At 41.5% G+C, this 26,738-nt stretch overlaps 1 protein-coding gene across 1 annotated transcript in view; it reads right to left on the bottom strand.

The window, feature by feature from the left end:
- Positions 1–26,738, bottom strand: part of RELN (reelin) — a 543,431-nt gene that overhangs the window by 108,381 nt on the left and 408,312 nt on the right. The window contains exons 25-31 of the mRNA XM_075016845.1: positions 21,639–21,844; positions 17,945–18,116; positions 17,449–17,649; positions 13,737–13,972; positions 10,565–10,722; positions 9,460–9,667; positions 6–82 (exon numbers count right to left, since the gene is read on the bottom strand). Coding sequence (XP_074872946.1) covers positions 6–82; positions 9,460–9,667; positions 10,565–10,722; positions 13,737–13,972; positions 17,449–17,649; positions 17,945–18,116; positions 21,639–21,844 — 1,258 coding nt within the window. The remainder of the gene's footprint in view (positions 1–5; positions 83–9,459; positions 9,668–10,564; positions 10,723–13,736; positions 13,973–17,448; positions 17,650–17,944; positions 18,117–21,638; positions 21,845–26,738) is intronic.

Raw genomic sequence — 26,738 nt, 5'->3', positions numbered from 1 at the left:
ATTACCTTCATTCCTGGCTCTTGGTTTGTTGCAGAGAGCACCAGCTGTTTTGCTTCCAATTTGTAAATAAAACTGAACTAGTCTGTTAAAAAAAAAATGTCTTACAGGAGAAATATAATACTGTTTTTTTTTGTTGTTGCTAAAATGTCACAGTGAACATGTAGCATAAACAATGATTTCCAGCACTTAATCTAGGTAAGGTTTCCACCAAAATCAACACCCTATTAGGTCTATGGAAGTTTTTCCCAAGTAGGGAGTAGTATGGAGTCTGTAGAGCAAATGGGGTTTATGTAAGGAGTTGACACCATGCTTAATGAATACGCTGTTCATTCAGTAAAGTGCATCTATTTAGTAAAATTGGAAAAAATTTAAAAGTAGCATTCTGAACCAGTTTAATATGTTTTCATTAGTGTGGCACTAATGAAGAGCTGCACCTGGGCTACGTCTACACTACAGAATAGCTTCAAAGTTGCTTACTTCGAAGTACAACACAAATACATCTACACACAAAAAAGCACCTCTGCTTACTTTGAAGTAGGCTCCCTCTACTTCGAAGTAAAGCGTCTACACACAATAGCCCCTATTTTGAAGTAAGGGGCCAGGAAATGATGCAGGCAGGAGGTGGCATGCCTGACAAGCCCTTCCAGGTTTGCAGCCAGCTGACCCCTCAAAGGGCCACTCCTAGAACCCTCACCCTGCACATGCTCAAGGCTGCCAGGCTGCACACAGCAGGGCAGACCACATGCTGGGGAGAAGAGCTGCCCAACATGCCTACCCAGATGCTTTCTGAGGATGACCTCCTCTCCACCCTGGCCAGCCTGCTGACCATGCTGGTCGCCATGCTATTCTAGCGGCGCAGCTGGGTTGCCCACATGGGACCCAGCCTCCAGGTCCTGGCCACAGCTCTGCTGCACCTTCCCCAGGCCCCCCGATCCGGTGCTGGTGAGCTCTTGCCACCAGCACCACGTGGTGGGACTGGCTGGTGCTGGAGGATTGGGATGACAAGCGGTGGCTGAGGAACTTCATGATGACCTGCCAAATATTCGAGGACCTCTGCCACTGGCTCTTCCCAGTCCTCCAGCACCAGGACACCCCGATGCGGCCAGCGCATCCAGTGCAGAAGAGAGTGGCCATTGCACTGTGGAGGCTAGCTACCCCTCAAAGCCACCAGTCCATCGGCCACCAATTTGGAGTCGGCAAGGCCACCATCATAGTGGTGCTAACAGATGTAAATCTGGCCCCCACCACGGACCCACCCTGGGGAAGGGGCCCCTGGTGGGGTGAGGGCAGGAGAACAGGGGGCCTCCCAGTCTGGCATTCATGGATGTCTCATTCTTCCACCCCTGCAGGTCATCTGAGCCATCAGTACAGTGCTCCTGCAATGCATCGTTACCCTCAGGGATCTGGACACCACCCTTGCTGGGTTCGCAGAGCTGAGGTTCCCCAATTGTTTCAGAGCCCTGGATGGGACGCATGTGGCGATCTGGGCTCCGGACCACAGTGGGGGTGCCTACATTAACAGGAAGGGATACCACTTGGTGGTACTCCAGGCCCTGGTGGATGCAAGGGGCCATTTCCTGTACATATACATGGGGTGGCTGGACAGGGCCCATGATGCCCGGGTGTTCCAGAATCTGTGGTTGGGATGGTGGAGGCAGGGGGGCATGTATGTCCCCCCCATGGGAGCTCCTGCTTGGGGACATATGATGCCCTCCTGCATCATGGCTGATGTCGCATACCCGCTGTACCCATAGCTCATGCGGCATTGTACTGAATGCACCACGCTGGCCCAGGACACTTTCAGTGGCTGTCTCAACCATGCCAAGGGCACAGTAGAGTGGGAATTTGGGAGGGTGAAGGGGAGGTTTTATAGCCTCCTCACGAGGCTGGATGTCAGCCTCCCAAACATCCCCATGGTGGTTGCTGCATGCTGTGCCCTCCACAGTCTTGTGTGGGCATGGCGAGAGCCCTTGCCAGGTATGAACAGCTGCCTGCTGTCCTGTACTGCCAGACCCAGAGGGATGGGGTCAGGATCTGGGACGCCTTGTGCCAGGCCTGCAGGGCCTGCTCTGACCCTCCCAGCCACACTACACACAACAGGCATCCCCACTCCCCCATACCTCATGCTCTCCCACCAAATGCACCCCCTCCTGCTCCCTCCCCACTCTCCCACCATGCACCAGGGACTCAGGGTTAGGGTGGAAACAACACACACATCTGTTGGGGACTAAGTGTATTTCACAAAACAAAACAGAATGTGTCAAACTACATACAGTGCATGGCGGGGGCAGGGGATAGTCCACAGAGGAGAGGCAGGGGGCTGGGTATGGAGACTGAACTTGGTGGGAGGCTGGGATGGGTAAAGGCTCAGTCACCCAGCAGCATGGGGGAATGGGAGCCATGGATGCCCCTTCTGCCCCAAGTCCAGGGCCCCCTGCAGGGCTGCAATGGGGCCAGGACCACAGAGAGGTAGGAGTGGGGTGGGGGTGCCATGGGCTCAGTCTCCACAGGGTGTGCGGGGGGGGGGCACCGGGGCCAGCTTGATGCGGGTGGCCAGAGACAGCTCTGCCATGCCTTGCGGGGTTGCTGCTGGAGGGGTGGCTGCCAGAGCAGTGGCTGCAACCCAGGCTCGCAAGGTGGGCAGCCAAAGCCTGTACCACGGTGTCCAGACTGATGGCCAGCTGCGCCCAGACCTTCCTCTCTATCACCAGTCACTTCCAGAGCATGCTGGTCATTTTCCATGAGTGCCTGGTTGTCAGCTGCCTCCTCATCCTTCCAGTGCTGTCTCCCTGTGGCCTGGCTGCGGACGTGCAGGGGATGCAGGCTAGGGTGATGGGGCAGCCTCCTGGCTTCTGGTTCAGAAGCAGGGTCCACTTGCTATGGGATGCTCTCCCTGACAGTAGTTAGTCCCTGATGCTTCAGATGAATGTTTAAGAATCTTGTAACAGTTGTGTGAAAATCTGCTCTTGAACCCTACTAGTCAGTGACTGGCTTAAACCTTGAAGCATGAGGTTAACATCCCCTCTGAAGTTTTATTCTTATGATTATAACTCTGCATACTCCTGATATCCATATAATGTCCAGTCCCTTTTTGAATCTTAAGGGTTTGTCTGTAATGACTTCCTGCAGCAACATGTCCTATGTTCCCACATAGTATTTTTTGTGGGAAAAAACCCCAACTTTTTCTTTAATCAATTCTGAATGTCCCACCTTGTCATTTTATTGATTATTACAAGGCTGGGAGAAGAGAAGTTCCCAATCTGCCTTCCCTAGACCATACACTATTTTAAATGCTTTTATCATGTCCCCTTTTAACTGACTCCTTTCTCAAGTAAACAATCCCAATCTCTTAAATCTTTCTTCATATTAAGAGTTTTTCCATTTCCTGGATCATTCTCATCACCCTTCTCTGTGCTCCTTACTTTCCACATGGGGCTACAATAGTGGTACCCTTAACTCACCCAGCAATATTGTCAATCTATCCAACTACACACTCATCCCAGCAGAAGAATCTGCCCTTTCTCGAGCACTCTCTTTCTGTCCCACCACCCCCACAAACTTGATACACTTCTGTGGTGATCTTTCACCATCTACGACTCAAGGAATACTTCCAACATGACACGAAACAGTGCATTGACCAACAGGTACCCTCCCACCTACAGTACAAGAAAAAGAATTCCTCATGGACTCCCCCGATGGTCGAAATGGCACACTGGATCTATACATAGAATGCTTCTGCTGGTGTGCACAGGCAGAAATTGTGGAAAACTGGCATCGCTTACCCCATAACTTCAGGCATGCAGAACGCAATGCCATCAACAGCCTCAGAAACAACTCTGAGTCTGTGTCTACACTAAACCAAAACTTCAAAATGGCCAGGCAAATGGCCATTTTGAAGTTTACTAATGAAGCGCTGAAATACATATTCAACACCTCATTAGCATGCGGGCGGCCACGGCACTTTGAAATTGACGCGGCTCTCCGCCGCGTGGCTCGTCCAGATGGGGCTCCTTTTCTAAAGGACCCCACCTACTTCGAAGTCCCCTTATTCCTATGAGCAGATGGGAATAAGGGGACTTCGAAGTAGGCGGGGTCCTTTCGAAAAGGATACCCATCTGGATGAGCCACGCGGCGGCGAGCCGCGTCAATTTCGAAGTGCGTGGCTGCCCTCATGCTAATGAGGCGCTGAATATGTATTTCAGCGCTTCATTAGTAAACTCTTTCAACACAATAAAAATTGACTTTTTAATCCCTCTCTTTGCTTTCTTTCTCCTAGCCAGTTTTGATCCATGACAATAATTTGCCTTTGCCCCATGACTACTTAGCTTGTTTGGAACTTTACGACAGGCCTTTTGAAAACACTTGCATACCCTTTTTAAACATTTTACTTTGTTATTTTAAATATACTTATTTTTGTGGACGAATTTGTGACAGCTGTGAATGAATGCCACTATAATCTTTTATTCCTGTTACTGGCTTCTCCAAACCATAGTTGACTCATGCTCAGTTGTCTAAAATTTGTGTTGCGTTTGTTATGTGTTGCATGTCTACATGATCTGGGCTGAGACTACCAAAGTCACGTCCATGTGAGTCTTGCTCTGTATTTAATCCCAAATCCCCCAAAATGAGCCAATGTAAACCCTCTGCCACATACATTAGTTTTGTAAACCCCTGCCAGACTGTATGGGGTGTAGCAAAATACAGTATCCAGGTATCTAAGCATTAGCTGGTGATAGCTTGGAAAAAATTTACATTTCTATTGTAAAATCCCTTTTTTCTGACAAGTAGTTTCTCATAAATAGACAGACTAGGAAGATAAACATGTGCAGGAGGACTAGGTTGACCAACCAATCTCTAAAGATTTGGCCCAAAACAAGTCTCAGATTATTCCAAAGCCATTAACAACAAAGTCTGCAACACAAACAGGGGCCAAGTCAACTAACAAGCCAGCTGTCATCACTTGAAAAAGAATATTCCATAGTTTATATCTAGCTACTGCAGCTGCTCTGCAGGCCCTAGACTACATTCACTGGGCTGACAGTGAAGAAGAACACAGGGGACAAGCATTAAGAGCAAGGGGTAGTGAGTAATCAGTAATAAATTTGTATCCAGGTAATATATTGGCAGCCTAAAGGATGTAAATAGTGCAGATAAAACAGAGTCCTTGTTATACTGGGCCACATTTGAGGAAAGGACTTTTTATTTGTTTTATCATTAGTTGTCACTACAGGTCTTTAAAATTATTGGGACAAATTTGAGAAGCCAAACAGTCAAACTAGGAAAGATAATAGTTTAAAATGATCAAGTAAGGAGCTTCATCTTCATCTCCAACTCCATAAAGTCTGAAACATTTTAATAAATTAAAATGGTTTTAAACTCTGTAAAACCACAAAGCTGACCATGTAAACCTCTGGAATTAAATATGGCTTACTACTAATGAAAAGAAACACCCTCTGTTTTACAATAGGTTCTCTGTGTGGCAGGAGAATTAATTATAAGCCCAACTTGCACATGAGTTTTATATGTTTACTTCAGAGATTATGCTTTATGTTATTCATTGCTTAAGATTCCAAAAACTCTGATGTGCACCTTTAGGATGTAGCACGTGGATGAAGGAGTAACAAACACCCACAAACACCCACAATACCAGTTAAACATGACTAGAACTAGAACCCACAAAAAAGGCTGTCATTATGTTGTATGCTGTCTCCACTTCCAAGATACCAGCAACTTTTTAAAAGCTACTGCACACACATAGGACGCGTCTACACAAGCAAGTTCTTTTGGAAAAAGCAGGTCCACAGACAAATGTGCTCTTTTGATCTGGGACTGAAAGAACACGGCTTCTCTTCCGGAAGCCGACTTTTGCTCCCCTATCAGGAAGAGCACCTTCTTCTGAAAAACTCTTTCCAAAGAAGGTGTGTATAGACAATTTGCGGGTCCCTCATGGCCACCCCCTGCAGCCACATTCACGCAATGGCCAGCAGCCAGGCCCCAGGGGGCTCCCACAGAGCCAGCAGAGGAGCCCCAGAAGACCACCCCAGCCCCCAGGCAGAGGGCACCCTGCTAGACAGAGCCAGAGATAAAGGACCTCCGTGAGCTCTGGCGGGAGGACATCCTCCGCATGACTACCGGCAAAGGGAGGAACACCCCCGCTGATGGCCAGCTGGCCACCAGCCTCACCACCTGAGGCCACACTGCACACACCTTGGTCCAAGTTTGCTCCAAGGTGAAGGAGCTCATGCAGGGATACATGAGGGTCTGAGACACTGCAAGCCACTTGAAGGCAGGGTGGGCCACCTGCCCTTTTTCCAGGGAGCCATGACCCACCCCCCCCAGCTGCCTTCCCCACAGCCCTTGTTGCTGTGCTTCACCTGACCTCTCCTCAGCCACAACGCAGGGCCTTGCAGAGTGACTCACAGCCAGAGTAGGCTCTGCTGTAGCAGCCCCTCCTGCCTCCCTTCCTTGTCCCGTTGAGCTTGAGGCTGCTGCCCCTCCCTCATGCCCCTACCTCCCCGTGATCCTGGCCCCATCCCAGCCCTGACAAGACCCCCAGACCCTGGGCAGGAGGAGCACCTGCAGTCGCTGGGGCTTGCAGCCCTCCACCACCTCTGAAGACTGAGGCTCCCACCCGGTTCCAGCCCCGCCCCACTGTATATAGTTCTCCCTTGTACATAGTTCCTAGAGTCTTTAACTGTTGGAAAATGTTTTTGTTTATATTACAACAGTGTATTTGTGCAACACCAATCATGTCCTTCGTTAGTGGGGGACGAGGTAAGGGTGGATTGGTGGGAGGGGCTGTGGGGGCATGAGGTGTGGCTGTGGCCTGGAGGAGCCTGAACAGGGTGCTCTGGCAGGGGTCACTGGGGCCCACGTGTGACAGCTCCTGGCAGGCCGCCCAGAAGTGGAGCCTGTCACAATGGGCCTGATGATCAGGGGGTGCGACAGGCTGCTTGTAGCCTGGGCTGGCCTTGACCATCCACCCTGCAGGAAGGGTCCCTTCCTCCACCTCCATGAGGTTGTGGAGGGTGCAGCACATCCCCACGACCTGGGGAACGTTCTGTACCCCAACATCAAGGTGTGGGAGGAGGTACCTGAACCTCACTTTCAAGTGCCCACAGGCACACTTGACCAGCTTGTGTGCCCGGGCGAGATGGCAGTTAAACAGCTCCTGGGAGGGAGTGGGGTGGCTTGTGTATGGCTGCACGACCCACAGCTGCAGGGGGTAGGCTGGGTCACCCACCATACACAGGGACATGGTGACACCTCCTAGCACAAGCTCACTCTGGGGATGTTGGTCCCCCCCTCCATCCTCCAGCAGAGACTGGAGTTGCGGAAGACCTGTGCACCACAGGCCCGGCCAGCCCAGACCATGTAGATGTCCAAGAACCGGCCCCTATGGTCCTCCAGGGCTTGCAGCACAACAGAATTGTAGCCCTTGTGGTTCATGTAGTGGCCAGTGCTGCGGTCTGGGGCTTGGAGGGTGATGTGGGTGCTATCAATCATGCCAAAGCAGTGGGAGAAGCACAAGTCGGCAAGGCCTGTGACAGCTGCATCCAGGTCCTCAACGTGCGTGAGCTTCTGGAGCAGCACCTGGTTGATAGCCATCACAAGCTGCAGAGGACAGAGAGCAAGCACACTCTGGAGCGTGTGAAGGGGTGCCTCAGCCCCTCCTTGCCCACTTCCCTCGAGGCCACTGCTCCAAATAGAGGGCCTGTTTAAGGGTGTCAACATATTCCTCTGGGGCTAGCCTTCCCCACCCCAGCCCTGGCTCCTGAGGGTCCTCCTTGCCCAGCAGCCCCCTCCTCTTTCCGCAAGCCAGGCCCATGAGCACTGTGTGCCTTACCTCGAGGATGACAGCCCTGATGGTGAACTTGCCCACCCTAAACTGCTGCCCCATGGAGTGGTAGTTGTCCAGGGTTGCCAGCTTCCATATGGTGATGGCCATGCACTTCTCCAGGATCAGTTCAGGCCACATCTGGGTGTTCTGTTGTCAGAGGGCAAGGGCGAGGCAGCTGCAGAGCTCCATGAAAAGCATCTTTCTTCATGCGAAAGTTTTAGAGCCAGCGTGCATCATCCCATTTGACCAATAGGAGCTGGTGGGGTAGCTCCAGAGATACCAGCAGACCCCAGGTGGGGGTGTGCGTGGCCAAGTCCATGGTGAGTGGAAGGCACTGAGGATAGGGCTTAGGCCACCAGAACAGGTGGAGAGGCAGCCAGCAGCCTGCTCCATGGCTCTTCGAAGCCAGGGTCAGAACCAGACAGAGGCTCAGCTTCACTGTGAACAGCTAGGCAGGCCTCAGCAGCATGTGCAGGGTGGGCCCCTTTAAGTGAATATGTGGCAAGGTTCCCTGGAGGGCTTTCTGGCCATACAACCCTGGCCAACTACCACTGTCCACAGCATTTCCTGGGCCTTTCTTTGGGCCCAGGGCTGTGCTCTTTTGAAAGAGCAGATGGAAAGATCAATCTGCTTTTGGTGTATAGACACTATCTTTTGGAAGATGATTTTCCAGAAGATCTCTTATATACATAGAGAGAGAGAAAGGTACACACCTCATAGAGCTGGGAGGGACCTGAGGAGGTCATCAAGTCCAGTCCTCTGCTCTCTGGGCAGGACCAAGCACCACCCCCGCTCCTTTCTTCCAGATCTATTTGCCCCAGATCCCTAAACGACCCCCTCAAGTATTGAACTCACAACCCAGGGTTTAGCAAGCCAATGCACAAATCACTGAGATAGCTCTCCCTCCCACCGTCTAGATCCTCGAAGATCTTATTTCAGAAGATCACTGTAGTGTGAATGTGGTCACAGGGTTTTTTGGGGAGCAAACAGACTGAAAAATAGGGAATGCAGGTAGTATGATAGAATAGAAAAAACCTATAAATGAGGTAGCAAATTATTGCATTACTTATTCCCAACTCTACAGAATTAACTCCCACTCTGATTTCTACATTCCTTTCAGATGGGTTACTGTACACCAGAAGGCAAGTAGGTAATGGCTTCATGGCCATGCTGTAAGGATGTACAGGGTTCAGGTGAACATGTGAAGAAGGATGATTTCTGAAGGGTTGAGACATAAGTTCTTCACAGTTTCTCTGGTTTTATACAATTTCAGGCCATGCCTCCTGCCTCTTTCATCAAAAAACTGCTGCTATACCATCTTTTCAGCAGGGTACGTGGATCACCTATTTTAGGCTGCCATTCCCTTGCATATCTTAACATTTCCCATTCTTAGGTTCCCCCCCCCAAAGGAAAAGTAGGATTTTACCATGAGTTTTCAAAAGCAGAAATTTCTGTGGGAGCATGCTGCATTTTCTCTCTAAGATGCTCCTTAATAATGTATTGGTTTCAGTAAAAAAACAAGAAGGGTTCATAGCTTTTTTCACTTTGTTGCTGTAACAACTGAGGGGACACAATGCTAATATACATACATTTGCTAAGAAGCAGTATTTACTATTGACCTGATATTTGTGGTATCCAGAGGGACAGTTCTTGCTTCCCTTTTGCCAGCTCCATCAAAGTAAAGAGATTTTCCATCACTGAGTGCTCCACATCCTGTTCCAACCTGACCTCCAGTTATCTTGTACCAGAGAGGGCTCAGCTTCCTCTCAAACCTGTCGAACATCTCACTGTGATTAGGTATATTAGACACACAGGTTCCATGTGCGGCTTCAGAAGAAAAAAATATATAGGAGACGCTTTGTTGAAATAGTGCTGAACAGAAAAGGTCAGATGCAGTAAATTGGCAAATGGCATTATAGCTTCCACATACTAGATTCTTATACAATAGTTCCATGATGAAATGATTACACCTCCATTAAATCCTCTTTACAAATGCCCTTTCTAGTCACATTATGCCTCCCTTCCCTAGCCTTCCTTCTCACAGTAGCAGGATGTTTAATTTAACAGGTGACTGTTGCCATATTTTATTTTGATCAGTTTTTGCACACAGAAAGGGTGTTATCCTATAGCTTCTTTTTAAGTGAAAAACATGTTGCTTTGTTATTGTAGAGATTCAGAAAAGTTGCATATGCAACTGGTGGTGTCAATCACAGTTTTTTCATTATAAAAAAAAGTGAAACCACAAGTGAACAGAATTTTCCACAGAAGGTCTGTCATAACATATGTTTGTTTCTGGTCACATGCCATCTCAAGGCCAGGGGACTGAAAACAGAAGGAATTCTTTTGAAGATTGGCCAAAAGAACTCTAAGCAGACTTTTACGTTTATAATATTTTCTCCAGATTTCTCTTTTATCTCTCTCTCTCTGTCTCTCCCCCCCCCCCCCACACCTCCGTTTATATGGATGACAACATTCAAAGGTCAAAATGGTCAGAAAACATGACTAATCTACGTGCTCTTTGTAATGTTCCATTTTGGCAGTGGTGGATTTACTAGCTCATGAAATGCACTTATATGGTATTAAAAATAGATTCTCTCTCCAGGTTTGTGAAATTTATGCCATGTTTTCCCTCTATAACAGAGAAAAATAATGAGATGATACCTTTAAACATTAATTCTTCCCAAACATACTTACAGCTCTCACATAGGAATAATGTAGCCTTACCTGTATAGCCCAAGTCACAGAAACAGACTCCAGAGACACAGTCCCCATGACCACTGCAGTGATTGGGACAAGGCTCTGAGATGTAAACCCCATCTAAGCCAAAAGGGGGCACATTCTTATGAGAACTGCTTTCCTGGATCCAGCGAAATCTAGTCTTACTGTGAAGAAACAACAAAAGGCACAGCATTACCACTGATTGCTTTCATATCCCTTCTATATTTCATCTACTATCTCATGTTGAAAATTAAAGGAAGCTTTGTTAGAATAGCCTTTATAAATGAGACACAAATGTGTGCCTGGAAAACAATAACCATTTCCTTTACATCCTTATATATTTGTAAAACTTTCTCATGGATTTTCCATTCAGACAGTTTCTTCTATGTATTGTGAATGCCTTTGTTCCTCTAGCAGCACAACTCCCAGGGTGGTACACCATGCCTGATGTGGCTTAACAGTACGCAGGAGCGAAATGAATAGCTGCTGTCTTTGTGATTTGTCTCCTTTTAGATCTGCATATAGCATTAGTTACTGCTGAGCTGGTAGTTATGTTTTGAAATTCCTGAAACCCATTTGTTACAGTACTTAATAAAAGAATCTAGTACTGACAAGGATGCAGTATTTAACTGATGGTATGGTATGTGTAAGTGTAAAATGCTTAAAGAGATGAAGATTCAGATATTATAAGAACTGACTAATATCTGCAAATAATTGTAGGTGAAGTATATCTTATGTACACAAATATAATAGTGAATGTCTTATTTCTGGATCATATTATGTCCACAGGTCTTTTCTTTAAAAACAATGGGCTAGACCTTCAACTAGTGTTAACTGGTACACTTTGTTTAACTTCAGTGGCCCTATGCTAATTGACACCAGCTCAGAGTCTGACCCATTGCTCAAGAAATCTGACAATGAAAAAGGTGTCTGCACAGAAAAATAAATCTTTTAATCCTTTTAATAATGATCAGTTTGTAGGAGGATGACATCTTGAAAATAACCTTGACAGTGGTTTTTCAGTTGCTAGTTAAAGTATCAGGAAGGTTTCCAGGTTGGTTTGTTTCCTGTGTGATGCTGGTCCTAGCTAGTTCCAACATCCAAAATATGCTAATTGCATGAACTATTCCAGATTCCCAAGTCACCTGTACAATTGGAAGCTGGCTTGGATGAGATGGGTAAACTGTGATAAATGCCCATAGGGATCAAGGTCACAAGGAAGTCTATGGCAGAGCTGAGAACTCAAAATCTCCTGATTCTCATTTCAATGTATTAACAATATGACCACCCTTTTTACCTTTTCTAATGTATCTATTGTCTATTTTATTATCCATGACTGTGGTATCTAAGCAAGAAACAAGAGGCATATTTTAACTTAACTGTCAGCTCTCCATCATATTCCAACTAACCATACAGCTTATTCCAGAAACAATCCCAGCAGCATGAACTCCCAATTGATAGATAACCATTGCAATGTTGACACTTTATGAGCCACATAATACTGTCCCATCTGCAATGCTAACATTCTGAATTTATTATAGTGGTGGTAACTTCTTTTCTTTCAGTTGTGCTGTCTTTTTTTTCCTGAAGATGCTATTGAACATAATGCCAGACAGACTGCTGCTATTGACTCTGTACTGCTTGTTTTGGGTAAATCAAATCAGCTAGTGTCAGATTTGTGTGACTTGGCACCTGCTTTTATTGGCTAATTACTGAAAAAAAACTTGTTAAGATACGCACACTGATAATTCAACTCCTCACAGGAAAGACACAGACTCCCCCGCTACACAACATTTCATATACAGTAAATCTTTGCAGTGGGAGAAACATAAGGAGTGGCTGGCAGTAATATAGGGCAAAAAAGTGCAGACAGCAATAGCATGGTTGCACTGAGAGTTAGACAATACAGCAAGTGTTCTCAACCAGAGGATGGTATATGAACAGACAGGAGAATAATTGCACGGTAGCTTTGCAGAGAAACAGGAGGAATATGTCTATGTGGAGAACTAGTGATATGCCACACTTCATAGTATTTATTTGAGGATATGGGAAGGCTGGATATGGAAATGAGAAAATTCAAATAATGTCAAAGTAGGAGTGTGACAAGGCTCTCTCTTTTGGGGCTTGTTAGAATCCTTGTAAACCTTTGAGGTTTTCTCATTTGTATAGATCACTCTTCAAGTTTCTATGTGGGTAGAATAACTGCTCGGATAGTACACTAATGGGAACCTTAAAAAAAATCTAACAGCACTGATTTTCACCTGTGCTTGCAATGGATTATAACTCTTAGACCTAAATCCATCTGAAAAAAGTTACCTCTTTTGTTTTGTGGTTTTCTAGCTATGAATACAATTTGGCTGGTTGGTACTACTCCTTAGAGGAGTCTTTACAGTGCTCATCATTATCGGGTGACATGGCTCATTACATAGTAACTCAAATACTCTTCTGATTTTTATTTAATCCAATAGCAACTGTTTGCAAAACTAATTCTATTGAGATAGCTTATTTGATTCATATGACCCATCTATCACTCTCTTGCTGGTGTTTCTGACCTAACTGATAAATGTAAAGAAAGGCAGTACTATGATGAAGTAATTTATGTTAAACTAAAATGTGTTTTTTATTACTGTTGCTTGTTGCTTTGTAATTTAATTTTATAGGCTGTTCTGACACCTTTAAAATTAAAAGCTTAGATCTGTTTTGCATAAGAAATGAATATATTCTTTCTGGGTCATATGGTATAGTTTGCTAAACCTTACTAGCATGGGCTCTAAATAGAGAGGTTAAATTCATGTTAACAGTACAAACACCAGAGTCAACCACACACCTCATTTGGAACCAGAAGTTCACAATCATGTAGCAGAGACAACAACAACAACAACAAAGAATTATGCACTACTGTACTGTTAAATGTAAACTGCCAAAAAGGGAAAGCTATTAAAAAAGATTGGAGAAGGTAAGGAAACTGTTTCTCTACTTGTTTTGCTTATATTAAGATGGCTAAAAGCAGCATTTTTCTTCTGCACAGTAAAGTTTAAAGCGGTACTAAGTCAATATTGGGTTGGAAACTTTTGAAAATACAACCACAACATTTTGTTCAGTGTTACAAACATTTCAGAGTTATGAACAATCTCCATTGCTGCATAATATATATCACAGAATGAAAGAGCTGCAGTACCTGGCTGCAAGTGATCTTGGAATGACAACAGTAATTCTTGTCCACTCCTCAAAGTCTCCTGTGTAATACATGGAGGGCTCACTCAACTCACGGGAACTTCCTTCACATCCTTTGATTCCAGGTGATGCAGGATAGCAGCCCTCTTTCACAAGTGACCAAAACAGGCCAGCATCATGGGAATACTGAAGGAGAACTGGAGCAGAACCACTGTACTGATTAGTGCAGCCAATGTTCAGCTGTAAAAAATAGGATAAAAGCAAAGTAGAGTTTTGTTTTTGATAATTATCTGCACCTAATCTGTAATTTTTAAAAATTGCGAGACAGAATTGTAATCAAATATGGAAATGTCCAAAGACAATAAGAGACTGTTATGTTTGGGATCTATTTCATACATGACACGTTCCTCAATAAAAATTCTCGCTGTACTTTGTTGAGGTTGCTGGGTACATAAAATATGATGCCTGAAAATGAATTTTATGCATATAAAATGTAGTAGGTATAACACTGTACTTGTATTTCTTTTATAACGGACACAGACCACAACTATTATTGGACTAGTATCCTCGTGCTTTTGTTCTACTGCACTCCTTTCTCTTCATAAGTGCAAGCAAATGTGCACAGAAGTCCTTAAGTTGTAGCACGGAACCAGGCTATGGCAAGAATACTCTGTAGAAGAATATTACAGATCCTATGATGAGAAAAATGGTACAACAATATAGCCCCTCCCAAGCATTCAAAAATCATGAATCAGGTTCTAAAAATTATGAGATGGGTTTAAAAGTCGTAATATTTTTACATAAATGAGTGATGCCAGTTGATGGGAATTTGAAGAATATCATCAAATTTATCATGATATTTACAATCAATTTGCAAGAGTTGTTATAAGAAAATGAACAGAATAGAAAAGAATACACACTGAAAGCCACCGTATTCTTCTTCATAAGTGGACTATATTGTCAGAAAATGAACCCTGCACATTCCACCTGCACTCCTGGAATCACGGGGAGGATTTGTGTTCCCTGAGACTCATTCCCTCTCAATGTTCCAAATACCACCCAATGCTCAGAGTTGTAACCACATGTTAGAATGTAGTCCATTGGATCCAAATGGATTATGTATATATGTGAGCTGGAAGTACAGAATGAATCCTCAGTGCACAGGCAGTCTGATATCTGATTAACTGATATTTGCTTTCATTATTGACGAGAAGAAATGTTAAATTACTATGAAATATTTGTAAAACAACTCAAAAACATTTCTGAGAAATTACAATAAATATGGCCATGCCTGGATTTGCTAGGCAAAATTGTCTCCTATCAGTACTGGCAACTGAAACAGCCACAAGCTCTCTAGGCACCACACATATGAGAAACATTTCCTGTTTTGTGAAGCACCTCCTCTCTATAGGATATGCAATACAATGTCAAAAGGGATGTTGGGAAACTAATGGGAGACTAGTTTTATTCTGGAAGTCAGTCAGAGATGGGAATGAAGGTGTATGAAAGTTACCTCTCCTTTCAAAATAATAGATGGAGGGTGGGAGACCTCTAGAACACGCCAGAGATGGAACAGCAGGACTTTTGCAACAAAGTGATTCTCAAGAAGAGGAATCCCCAGCTATAGCTAGTTATACTATGTTACAAGAAAAATTTTCTGCAAAATTTTGCCATTTTTGTCAAATAAACCCTTATAAAAAGTCCTATAAAACTTGACAGTGATAACATTAATAGTTTTATAGGAGTACCCTAAAACCTGCAAAATAGAAAATGATGTGCCTTCTATAGCATTATGAGCCACACTATACAGAATTCTATATAAAAGGGTTAAGATTCTCTATTCTACAGGACTATATAATTAGGGAATTATGCCCAGAGAAGAAGTTTCATTCTCTCATCAGTTCTATTTTCATCATTCAAACGTGATGGCAAATGGAGAGAACAGATTTCAAATTTCTGTTAGACCAAAAATGATAAATCCAAAAAAGAAACAAAGGTTGAATTATGCAAAATATAGATCGTTTGATTATTTCACATGGTTACATAATTATTATGCATTAAATGAGGGTGAAGTTGCATAGTTTTACTTATATTTCAATCCTTTTTGCAAGTCATTATAGATGCTTATAATCCCTCGGCCCAATCTAAGTCAAGTCTATGATGAAGTGCTCACCATTATTTTTACTACTCCTCTGCAAATGTCTGGCAATCTATGCAATCTATTGACAAGCAGGTATTGTAATTGCTACCATCACTATTTTCCTTATAACAAAAAGCATGAACAACTTCTAATGTTAATTTTAATACAGTGTAAAGCACAATATTGAGGCCCTGATTCAGGACAGAACTTAAGCATGGCATTGGAACATAAGCAGGCTGACATTAACCATCTGCTTAAATGATTTCCTGAACAGAAATAGACTTAAATTCCTGTTTAAGTACTGTCCTAATTTGAAACTCTAATAAATACACACAAAAGAGAATGGCATTACTGTTTCAATAGATACTTGTGTTGTTTGTTAATTTATGTTACTTTGCTAAAAGGTACAAGGATGGAAAATTTTTAAATAGGGAAGTCTGATTTATTTAGACTATACATCATGCTTGCATCCCTGCTGAGTTTAACACCTACAGAACAGTGATTTTGTCACTCAAGTAGAAAATGTGTCAAAATGTGACTTGTGTATTTTTCTTGTGAAATGGTATCTACATACTTAAATATTTTTGTTTTGCAAAACAGTCTTAGGCACAACACAGTGAACACTGATTTATATAATGAAATGTAGCCCTCAGATGATATAACATTTTATCAGAACAAATAAATGGAATGAGATTATTTTACAAATTCCCTTATTCCAGCCAACTTTATTTCCATAACTGTGAGAATTATACTGAAAAGCTGCCTGTAAACATCTGATCTCTTTAATAATTCTGTTTGTAAATTATTCAGTGTCTGTATCCACCAATTATGTAAGGACCATGTATTTGTGGCTAGCTCATTAAAATTGCATTGCAACCGACCCCTAGAACTCACCAATGGGATTTTATTATAAACTCAATAAAATTTTGATTAGGGTTCAGAAACAACAGCTTGTCAAAGCAAATACACTTTCTTTTGAGTTTATATTCTGATGTATTGTCACAGCAAAGAAAATTTTGTAATCCCTTTAAAGAAGAAAATGCTAATTAGAGCCTACTTTCACTGACACAATGCACAAAAATTATTTGAAAAACCCACACTGGAGCACTGAATAGCTTGTAAATTCTTAAATAGTTTTAAGTATAAAAAATGTACTCATTCCACATGGAAGCTTTGTAGTCACTGGGTCCCAAATGGGATAAAGACTTTCCCCTCAACCATTACAATAGCATTTTCTGATACTCAATGGAATACAATGACAGTTATTTCAAGTCTCTACTTCTAAGGCCTATTAAAATATAATAAGCCTTTAAATTTTATTTTGGTGAAACACACAAAGCTTTCTTGCTTGTGGTTGTTATTCTTTTCTTTCAAAAAGTCGGATCTTTTACACAGGCAGAAATGGGAATGATGTTCTGCAACCTTTAATCTCACAAGTAGTTCCTACTCACATGAACAGTCATGTTGAGATCACTACAACTGCATGGGTGAGTAAGAAATATTTACATGAAAAATGACCACAGGACCAGTCATTACACCTTAAACTGAACCAGAGAGTTCTAAAATAAAAGAATACCTTGAACTGCAGCACATATCCAGGTTTCAGTGTTAAATCCCGAGTCACAGCAAAACGATCTCCGTCTGATTTACCAAATATCATTGCTGAGGGGGTGGCAGAACAGAAACTTTCATTTTTGGTCATCCCTTCATTAGCCAACATCAGCCACATGCTGAACTGGTTCATAGGGTAATCAAATGCTGGCTTCTCATAAAAGTTCTGGCAGAAATGAAAGATGCATCAAACACCACCACCACTCTGTATGGCATCACAATGAAGTAACTTTCAAACACTGTTTTCTACCTTGATGCATGGGGAGGTATGCATGTGAATCACTTAGCACCAGGATTGGGTGCTTCAATTCTACGATGCTTAGGCAATATAAATACCTTGACAGACAAGGATATACTTACCAATACTTCAGTATTCTTTAAAAGCAGTCAGTAAATTCAAAGGAAACTCTACTAAAGCTCCTGCTTCATTCAGGTACCCATTTACTGAAATTGCATATTACCTGTGGTAAAGTTGGGTTAATGACAGGAATGATCTGCTTCTGCTTTTCTGATAAAATGATGATATCATCAACGGCCCACTGGTCATAGCCTTCCCCAGAAAATACTGGTTGCCACCAGCGGAATCTAGTACAAGGAGTCTTGGCAGCAGCAGGAAGCTCAAGATAGACAAATCTAAATGACAAAGTTGTAGCAGAACGTTATAGAACACTGAATTCTTAAAGAGACCTATGAAACATCGCAGAACAAACAATAGTGACCAGAAGAGGTAACATCTTTTACTTAATCCTTAGAAACCTTCCAAATTTTTGGAAATTGGCTCCCAATCTGTAACATGGGGATAATGCTATGTCCTTTATTTGTCTTGCCTAGAACAACGGTTCCTTGACCTAAAAAAGGGCATTTAAGAAGCTACTGTGATAATAACAGCAAATAACAATAGTTAGAAAGTTATCTCTGAAAAGAGGATTCTGTTTTACAGCAATTTTCCACAGCAATATTGAAAGACAATTTCAACAAATCAGGCATTCCCTTCTTCATGACATCCTTAAGCCAAGGTACCCTTCTGATAAGTTTACAAAAAATAACAAAAATAACTTTTTGTTATGTGTCCTATTTGAATAATCTTCATTAAGTATAACTGATTTGGACATTAGTAACAGAGAAGTAGCCATGTTAGTCTGTATTCTAACAAAACAAAATAGCAGTAATGTAGCACTTTAAAGATTAACAAAATGATTTATTAGGTAATGAGCTTTTGTGGGACAGACCCACTTCATCAGATCAGTGAGTCTATCCACGAAAGCTCATCACCTAATAAATCATTTTGTTAGTCTTCAGACTGCTACATTACTGATGTTTTGATTTGGACATATTAGAAGTATGTCTTACTGATAAACAAATTCATTCTAATCCAAATGATATACTTTGACCTAATTAATCAGGATACACATTTTGGCTGGTTTGTCATTGAATACAAATATTTTTAGATGTTCTCTGTTTAGCACATATTAAGGGAATGAATTCTATGTTGGTGAGTTATTTTTAACACGTTAATTACAATCTAAATTAAAAACACATATATTTTAATGGTCTGTTCTTTGGCAACTCAGAAAATCCCCCATATATTACCAACTGTGTCTGTTTTCTAATTTATTGTGTGTGTGTTCTTAATTAGTAATGCTCTAACTTCTATGATGATAGCAGTTCTAAATGTCTATAAAATCTACAATATATTTTAGATTTTGTCGGTTACATCAAGGACTCTTCCTAAATAGTAAGAGCTAAGACCACCAAACTGGCTATATGTCTTCCTCATATCATAACTCAAAGCAACGTAAGAGTTTGGTTGTGACTGGAACACAGGATATGCCTGAAACTGGATTGCTTCTCATAAAATCAAACAGAAAAGAGACAGAATCAGCAAATCAAGTACATTCCTCATAACTGATGTAACTGAGTAAATCTTACAAGAGACTGATCCAAGATGAACCAGGAATGGGACTGTTTCTCAAAAAACTTCATAGAAAAGAGATAAAACAGAGAAATGTGAAGTAGTGCTCTGTTTTGGCACAGCTAAATCAATGCGTAAGGTTTGAGAACTAGAGAACAGAATTCCCATTTTAAAAATGTATTAAAAAGTTACATGGACAAGTTTTAACAACCCCTTTATAAAAAATCTGAAATAATAAAATAACACAGTGTTTTTGAAAAACACAATAATTGAAATAAATCATATAAATTTTCCTTTTATTTAAAACAATGAGCAAAGGAACCAAGCAACACTGGGTAAATCTGCTAATAAGTAACAAAACTATTACATTTGATGTCATCTGCCTTAAACAGATACATATTGCATTTCATCTATCCTTCCATATAAACCATTTGTTACATAAAAGGTGTAGCTGGCTGTGACACCAATAGTTAAGGATGCACTACACTTTCCATTATAAGACCCAATTTTCAGGTATATTTAATCATACTAAGCTTTAACCACCCAGATTGAAATTTTCCATGCTGAACGACTGCCTCAAACTGAATTTTTGTGGGGAAAATTCAGCAAAAAATGGTTCTGAAATTTCTGAGAATAAGTTCAGCAAAATACATTTCTGCATATGTTAAAAGTCTCCATAATTCTTTCAATGGGCAGTTCAAGAACCTCCGGGCTTTGGAGCAGGAATCTGAATTCCATCCCAGAGAGGCCAAGCATCAGACAAAGACTTGAAAATCCAAATAACTTTTGCTGACTTTGAAAATCAGAGGTTTTTCAGAGGCTGGAAGCTAAATTCCCTGTACATTATCTCTGTGGAATAGTAACAGAGAGGGAGACGTGCTAGTCTATACACTATCAAAAAAAAAAAAGCAGTCAAGTAGCACTTTAAAGACTAGCAAAATAGTTTATTAGGTGAGCTTTCGTGGGACAGACCCACTTCTTCAGACCATAGCCAGACCAGAACGAACTCAATATTTAAGGCACAGAGAACCAAAAACAGTAATCAAGGAGGAAATATCAGAAAAAAATGATCAAGGTGAGCAAATCAGAGAGTGGAATCCCATAAAAATTTGCCTTTTTAAAATGAGTTTCTCTCTAAATCATAACAAAAATTCAGAATGGTGACATTTTTTGTGGGAATGGATTTAAAAAAAAATTCTTGTTTGGAGATCCTAAAGAGATTTCTCTGGCTTCCTTGCTGCCCACTTCAGTGGCTCATTTTCACTGTAATAAAATTGACAAAAACCTTTCAGTCCAGCTGATGGAGTTTCAGATAGCCAGGTTGTCCAGCTACTTTCCTGCTCCAGGGACAGAGAAGCAGAGTGCATGAAGCACTCAGCCTTTCTACTTGGAGCCAGAGGGGCAGAGTTAGGGCACTCAGCCACACAGTCCTTCTGGAAAGCTTTGACAAGACCCTTCCTGGTGAGCTGCTGGCCATCTGTCATTTTGACATTTTCCATGGAAAATGAAACATTTTCAGCTAAATTGAAATTTTTCAACAGAAATATTCAATCTTGACAAAACATTCTTGACCTTCTCTAATCCTAAATTATCTTATGTGCTTCTGAAAATTTTACCTATAGTTCTGTACCTCAGTTTCCCACCTGTAAAAAGGGGTTAATTGTTTTTACCTACCCCATAAGAGTGCTGTGAGGATAAATACATTAAAGCCTGTGAAGTATTGAGATAGTACAGAAATAGAACACATATAAGATAAATAAATGTAGTCAAAACAACCTCAATTCTGGCATTTTGTAATTTTGGACCATTTCACTTTGCATCCTTAATGTTCACTTTATGCAGTTTTTTGCATCTAATATCAATAGACATTAATCGGAGCTGAAACCAGAGATAAAAAGGAAAGAACAAATTCTGCACCTCATATTGGGCAAATTTTAAATATTTCCTGTTAATATATGGTTCATATATATATATATATATATATATATAAAAATAGCGATCTGCTCATGTTGCACATTGGATTGACGAACTGAAACTTTTATTTTTCACTATAGCTTTTCTTTAAAGCTCCAGCTTTTTAAGATATTTTCCCCATTCATATATACGGTATGTTACTATTGAAGTGTGGAGGAAATTCTTTGTAAAGGATTTTAAGCATTATGCCTTGTAATGCTTCTATTTCAGAGAGAGCTTTTTAAAAAAGGCTTGATATAATATGACTTTTATTTGAACCAATATCTTACCTAGGTTTGCTGAAGTCAGAGAAATACATCTCTGCAAGTAGATGCCAATTGATACCGCCATTATTGCTGTACTGCAATAGCACACCTTCTTCTCTGCTGTCTGGTTTATTGCATGAAGAACTCTCCCCACCGATCTGAATGTAAAACTGGACAAAATCTGCCCAGGTGGTGTCCAGATCCCAGCTCACCAAATGCCTTTTCCCATCCTATGTTACAGAGGCATATGGGAAAAATAAATATATTCAGATGGTTAATCTTCATGCTAGGACATACTAGCTGAAAATGTCTAAATGTCAAACACAGTTGTATGGGGAAAATGATGTACAATCCAATGCAACGCAAAAGTGTTTCATTTTGTGTAAAAGTGATTCTCTCCCTATCTGGCTTTACAACACAGTCCCTGTTTTGGCCCTATTTTCCACTTTAATCAGTCTTGACTGTATCACTGATACTTCTCCTGCACACATTTTTAACACTACAAACTTAGCAGTCCATGTTTGTCTGGTTTTTTAAAATTATCTATCTAGCATAAGTTGTAAAAGGCCTTAAACACACATATGGAAGCTCTGAAAGGGACTCTCTCTCTTCCTTGCCTTTCCCCTTTGCTTCTGGGCACCTTGCACCATCAAGGAAGCCAGGAGGAACAGACCCTAGAAAGCCTGACCCACTTAGGAACCGATTTTCAAGTGTTCAGCACCTAGCAACTCACATGGTGACACTGGGGAATTGTACTGTCATTTTGTAAATGTGGCTCTTAGAGCTTAATTTTCCCAATCAATCTTTGTGTTGTCATTTTGTCTGAGGGCTAGATCCTGCAACAAAATGTTAATAATCTGCTCTGGGATCAGGTAACTCCAACTCCTCACACCTTCAAGGCATGAAAAGGCTGTTGGAGGACCATAAAAGAATTGTTGGCTGATGGGAGAAGAGAGAAAGCCTTTTAAAAATGGCACCACTGCTGGCTCTGGAGGCTGGATTAAAAGGTTCCGTAGGTTGGATTCTGGCTTGCGGACCACATCTTGGAGACCCTTGATCTAGGTTCATTAGAACTTCCCCTCTATGGAGGTCCTTTAAGGCCATAAAAAGGACCATATTGGGTCAGACGAATGGTCCACCTAGCTCAGTATCCTGTCTTCTAATAGGCAATAATTGAGTGATTCATCCCTTGGCAATCAGACTAAGAACACTCAGAGCAAGAACTATGCACAATGTTTCCAAGATCTATTTCTTCGATGGTGACAGCTAAATCAGACCCCACCATCTTCCAGGTATAGCTGGGATTATGCTTTCCAGCATTTAATACTTTTCATTTATCAGGATTTATCAAAATTTTGCATTCTTCCTGGGGGCTACTCCAACCATCATACTGGACTATCAGCCACAGAGTAGCTTCATGACATCTTTCACTCCTAGGTTCCAAGGCAATTTCTAGAGATCAGCCAATCTAGTAAAGATATGCATAGGGGGAGGACTTGGTGCTACTGTAATTATGTACTATAAGATAGGGAGAGGATTTCTAATGGGTCTCAGTTACACTGATTGAAATGAAGATATTTGAAGAGTGAAATTACAGATCTAGAGACATATTGGGAGACTGAGCTAGAGACCTAGAGAGGAAATGGGGAGGAAGGATCATAGAGGAACTATAAGAAATTATCAGAAAAGAACAACAATCTAAGAGGAAGATTTAGAGAAACCAACGGGGTGAAGTTGAGCTGATATCAGGCTCAAGGACTGATCAATGCTGCACTGCCATACATTACTGTAGGTAAGACAATGATAGAAAAAGCCAGCATCCAAGATTTTTGTGCTCTAAAAATTGCTGTAACTTAGCATATTTTGGCAGTGAGAGGTAATTATGGCAAGAACATGAATAAACTTCACTGACAGCCATAATCTGATGTATGTGGTGCCCAGCAAATGGAATGGAGGTGATTAAAGCCCCTTCCTGTCACAGAGAATTTTCAACTGAAGTCACTGCCAAAATGCCCAGCATTTCCCCCTAGGAATCTGCGTTCACAAAAAAAATCAGACAGGAAGGAACAGAGCTGAGCTTAATTTGGGTTAACTGCTCTTAATAAAAAAAGTGTTAAGAGAGTCACCGGGTTGAAATAAGTTTGGAATGAGATCCCTCAGGACGACACTCTGGCTGTGAGGAGCGTTCTGACGTTTTTTTCTTTTTTTTTTTGAGCTATTGCTACAAAATAGATTAAACCTCTGAACCTGAGTTTATAGATTGTTCCATCCCACACATCATATTAACTGATTTGCCACAACAAAAAGAGTTGAACTCTGGGTTCCACAGGAGGCTAAACACACCTAAGACTTAGAGACACAGTAGAGCACAGTAGTGGTCACTCATGTTACCTTTAATTTTCTAGAGAATCATGGATTTTCCTCCATCCCCAAATGCCAAGTAGCATGAAAAAGAGGACGGTTGGTTGACTTTACAAAGATCACTTAGATATTTCAGACCACTTCTATAATTTTGAATTTTTTCTCATATCTCCTCCTATGACTGTCTTCAGATTTCCACTCCAGATGATAGACAACTGATGTGGTCTAATTGGACATAAGTGACAAAGGTTTGGTGCCAGGGTTTAAAATACCAGCTACACTTCAGAAGGAAATAGCGTAATGTATTTAAACCTTTCTTTCAGTTCACAGAAAAATTAGAACATACAACTGTCTACAGCCTTCTAGCTCAAATCTCATGAATGTTTCCATTTTGTGTTGGAATTACATACATAATATTACACCTCCAGTTATGCAGTTAGGCTGTACAATAGATTGTGTATGTAGTATATCAAAGCATCAATCCATTTATGTGTGTACAGAAATAATCAAAACAAATTAAGTTCTTGAAATTCTGCAGCCAACTACAGATTTTATTGGCTTAAAACTTGCTTTTTAACTGTGCAAAAAAATCCTTTGATCTTTAATAAAATTAAATTAAAGCCCAGTGGGGTATTGTTTCACCTTGAGTTATATAAGCTTTTCTGGCTCCACCACATGAGGAAAGTCTACGTGGAATGAGAAGGTGGTAGGATAAGATGACTGCAACAGCAGCTCTGCTGCGGGGTCCAAAACAGGTAACATGGTACCAATAGTATTATACTAGCCAGGGAGGGAACATAGCCAGAGTGTGAGGTGTGGGGGTGATATTCCCCTGTAAGCCTCCATGGCAACTTTCTTCAGAGACTGAGCAGGAATTCAAGGCTTTCCTGATCATGCTGCACCTCTGAGGGGAGAAGACATGTAAACACACAGGTTTACACACATGTAAACACACACGTGCATTCCCCTTTTGAAAGAGAAATGAAAATGAGGGAAATCATAAATGCAAATGAGGCACTGATTTACATATCTTGCTCTTCATTTGCATAATCTCTTTTCAGAAGCGATTCTTTTGAAAGAACGAAAGCAGTGTAGACAGGACTCTTTTGAAAATAAGCCCCATCTTTGAAAGAACCCTTCTTCCTATTTTGTAGACGTAGCCACTATGTTTTGAGGGTGTACCAGTCCCATGACTCAAGGTGTGTGTGCAATTTACTTCACTCTTCAACTAACAGGGGTGACTCAAGCTTCATGTGAAGAACTGAGACACGACTTCAGATACGTTTGCTGTACTTCTCAAAAACAGAATACAAAATAAATTCTACCAAAAAAATGATCAGCTATAGCATTGGGTTAATTAACACAGGCCCTCAGTTACGCAAAGTCACAAAGGTAATGTGGGGGGGCTAACTGAAAGAGTACCTCCTGCAAACATTCCTGCAAGTGATTAAAATGAAATTTAAAAGATAAACTAGAAGTCAGCAGAACAAAGCCAAAATTGATCCTGAAATAAGAGACTGATAATGGTAGTAAACACGAGCAGTTCAAATACAAAGTGGCTTTTTGAACAAATACTAAGAGACAACAACACATAGGTATGTGCTCCCACAACAACACACAAATTGTCAGCTGGTTATTACAAATAATTTATTACAACATCTATCACCATAGCTGCAAAGTTCATTGAACACAAAACATCTAAACAGAGATTAAATAAGCCACCTTCAATTATGGCACTCAGACTGCTCCTACAGAAAAGACAAATGTTAACCTAACCCATAGAGATAAATAGAAAGAAACCAAGAATTTCTAAATCTGATTTTTCTCTCTTAAGCTGAAATAAGAAGAAAAATCATAAAAGAGAACCTCAAATCATAGCAAGTGGATTCTAATTTAGCAAATTACTTTGAGAAACTTGGCTAGATAAAATAAGTTAGATAGAGGAACATCTAAGAGAGAAGACAATTATATCAAAAATCCAATTAACACAAATAGCTAATTAAAATGATAGGTCTATTATGAAACTTGCAGTACAGCATTGCATTTCCAGAGCACTTGGCTTAGATGTATACACAGGTGTTGGAACTAGGGATGCTGCTGCACCCCCTACCTTGAAGCAGTTTCCATTATATACAGGGTTTATACTTTGGTTCAATGGTTCTTAGCACCCCCAGTACGAAAATTGTTCCCACCCTGCAGCATGTACAGAAATTCTGAAGATTATTTGAAGGGGCAGCTTTTTTGTAAATGAAATAAACAACATATCATTACACAGCTTGACTTGTTAGCATATTCTTCTTAGCCTGAACCAGCTTCTGTTGACTGCAAAGGCAGTTGGATCAGATTAGTAAAAGGAAACCACTTAACTGTGTGAATAGTTTCCCTTTCTGTAATGAAAGTCAGATATTACAGGGGAGGGAATGTAAGAAGAAAAGTAAATCTGTGACCACAAAGCCATTCTTCAAATCTTTTATTTGGCTGTAAAGATATCTTTTTATTTTCATTTGATTATATATTATTGATCTTTAGATTTCCCAATTTTCTCTTTGTTCATGGTATTTTTGCATGTGAGTCAAATGAGTCACACAAAGAAAACAGGCTGATAAGAGCTAACCAGGCATTTTACCAAAGGATGGAGGAGGAACATATCTGTATTTAAACCAGCTCCAGTTCTTTGACATCACAAAGGCTGTGGCCACACTAGTGTCTCATTAGCATAATGGTGGCTGCACACACTTCAAAACTACTGGTTTTGAAGTGCAT

Source organism: Carettochelys insculpta, chromosome 1 (genome assembly GCF_033958435.1).
Source record: "Carettochelys insculpta isolate YL-2023 chromosome 1, ASM3395843v1, whole genome shotgun sequence".
NCBI lineage: Eukaryota > Metazoa > Chordata > Testudines > Carettochelyidae > Carettochelys > Carettochelys insculpta.
Note: the sequence above shows the minus strand (reverse complement) of the source record. Positions and strands in the feature narration are given on the sequence as shown.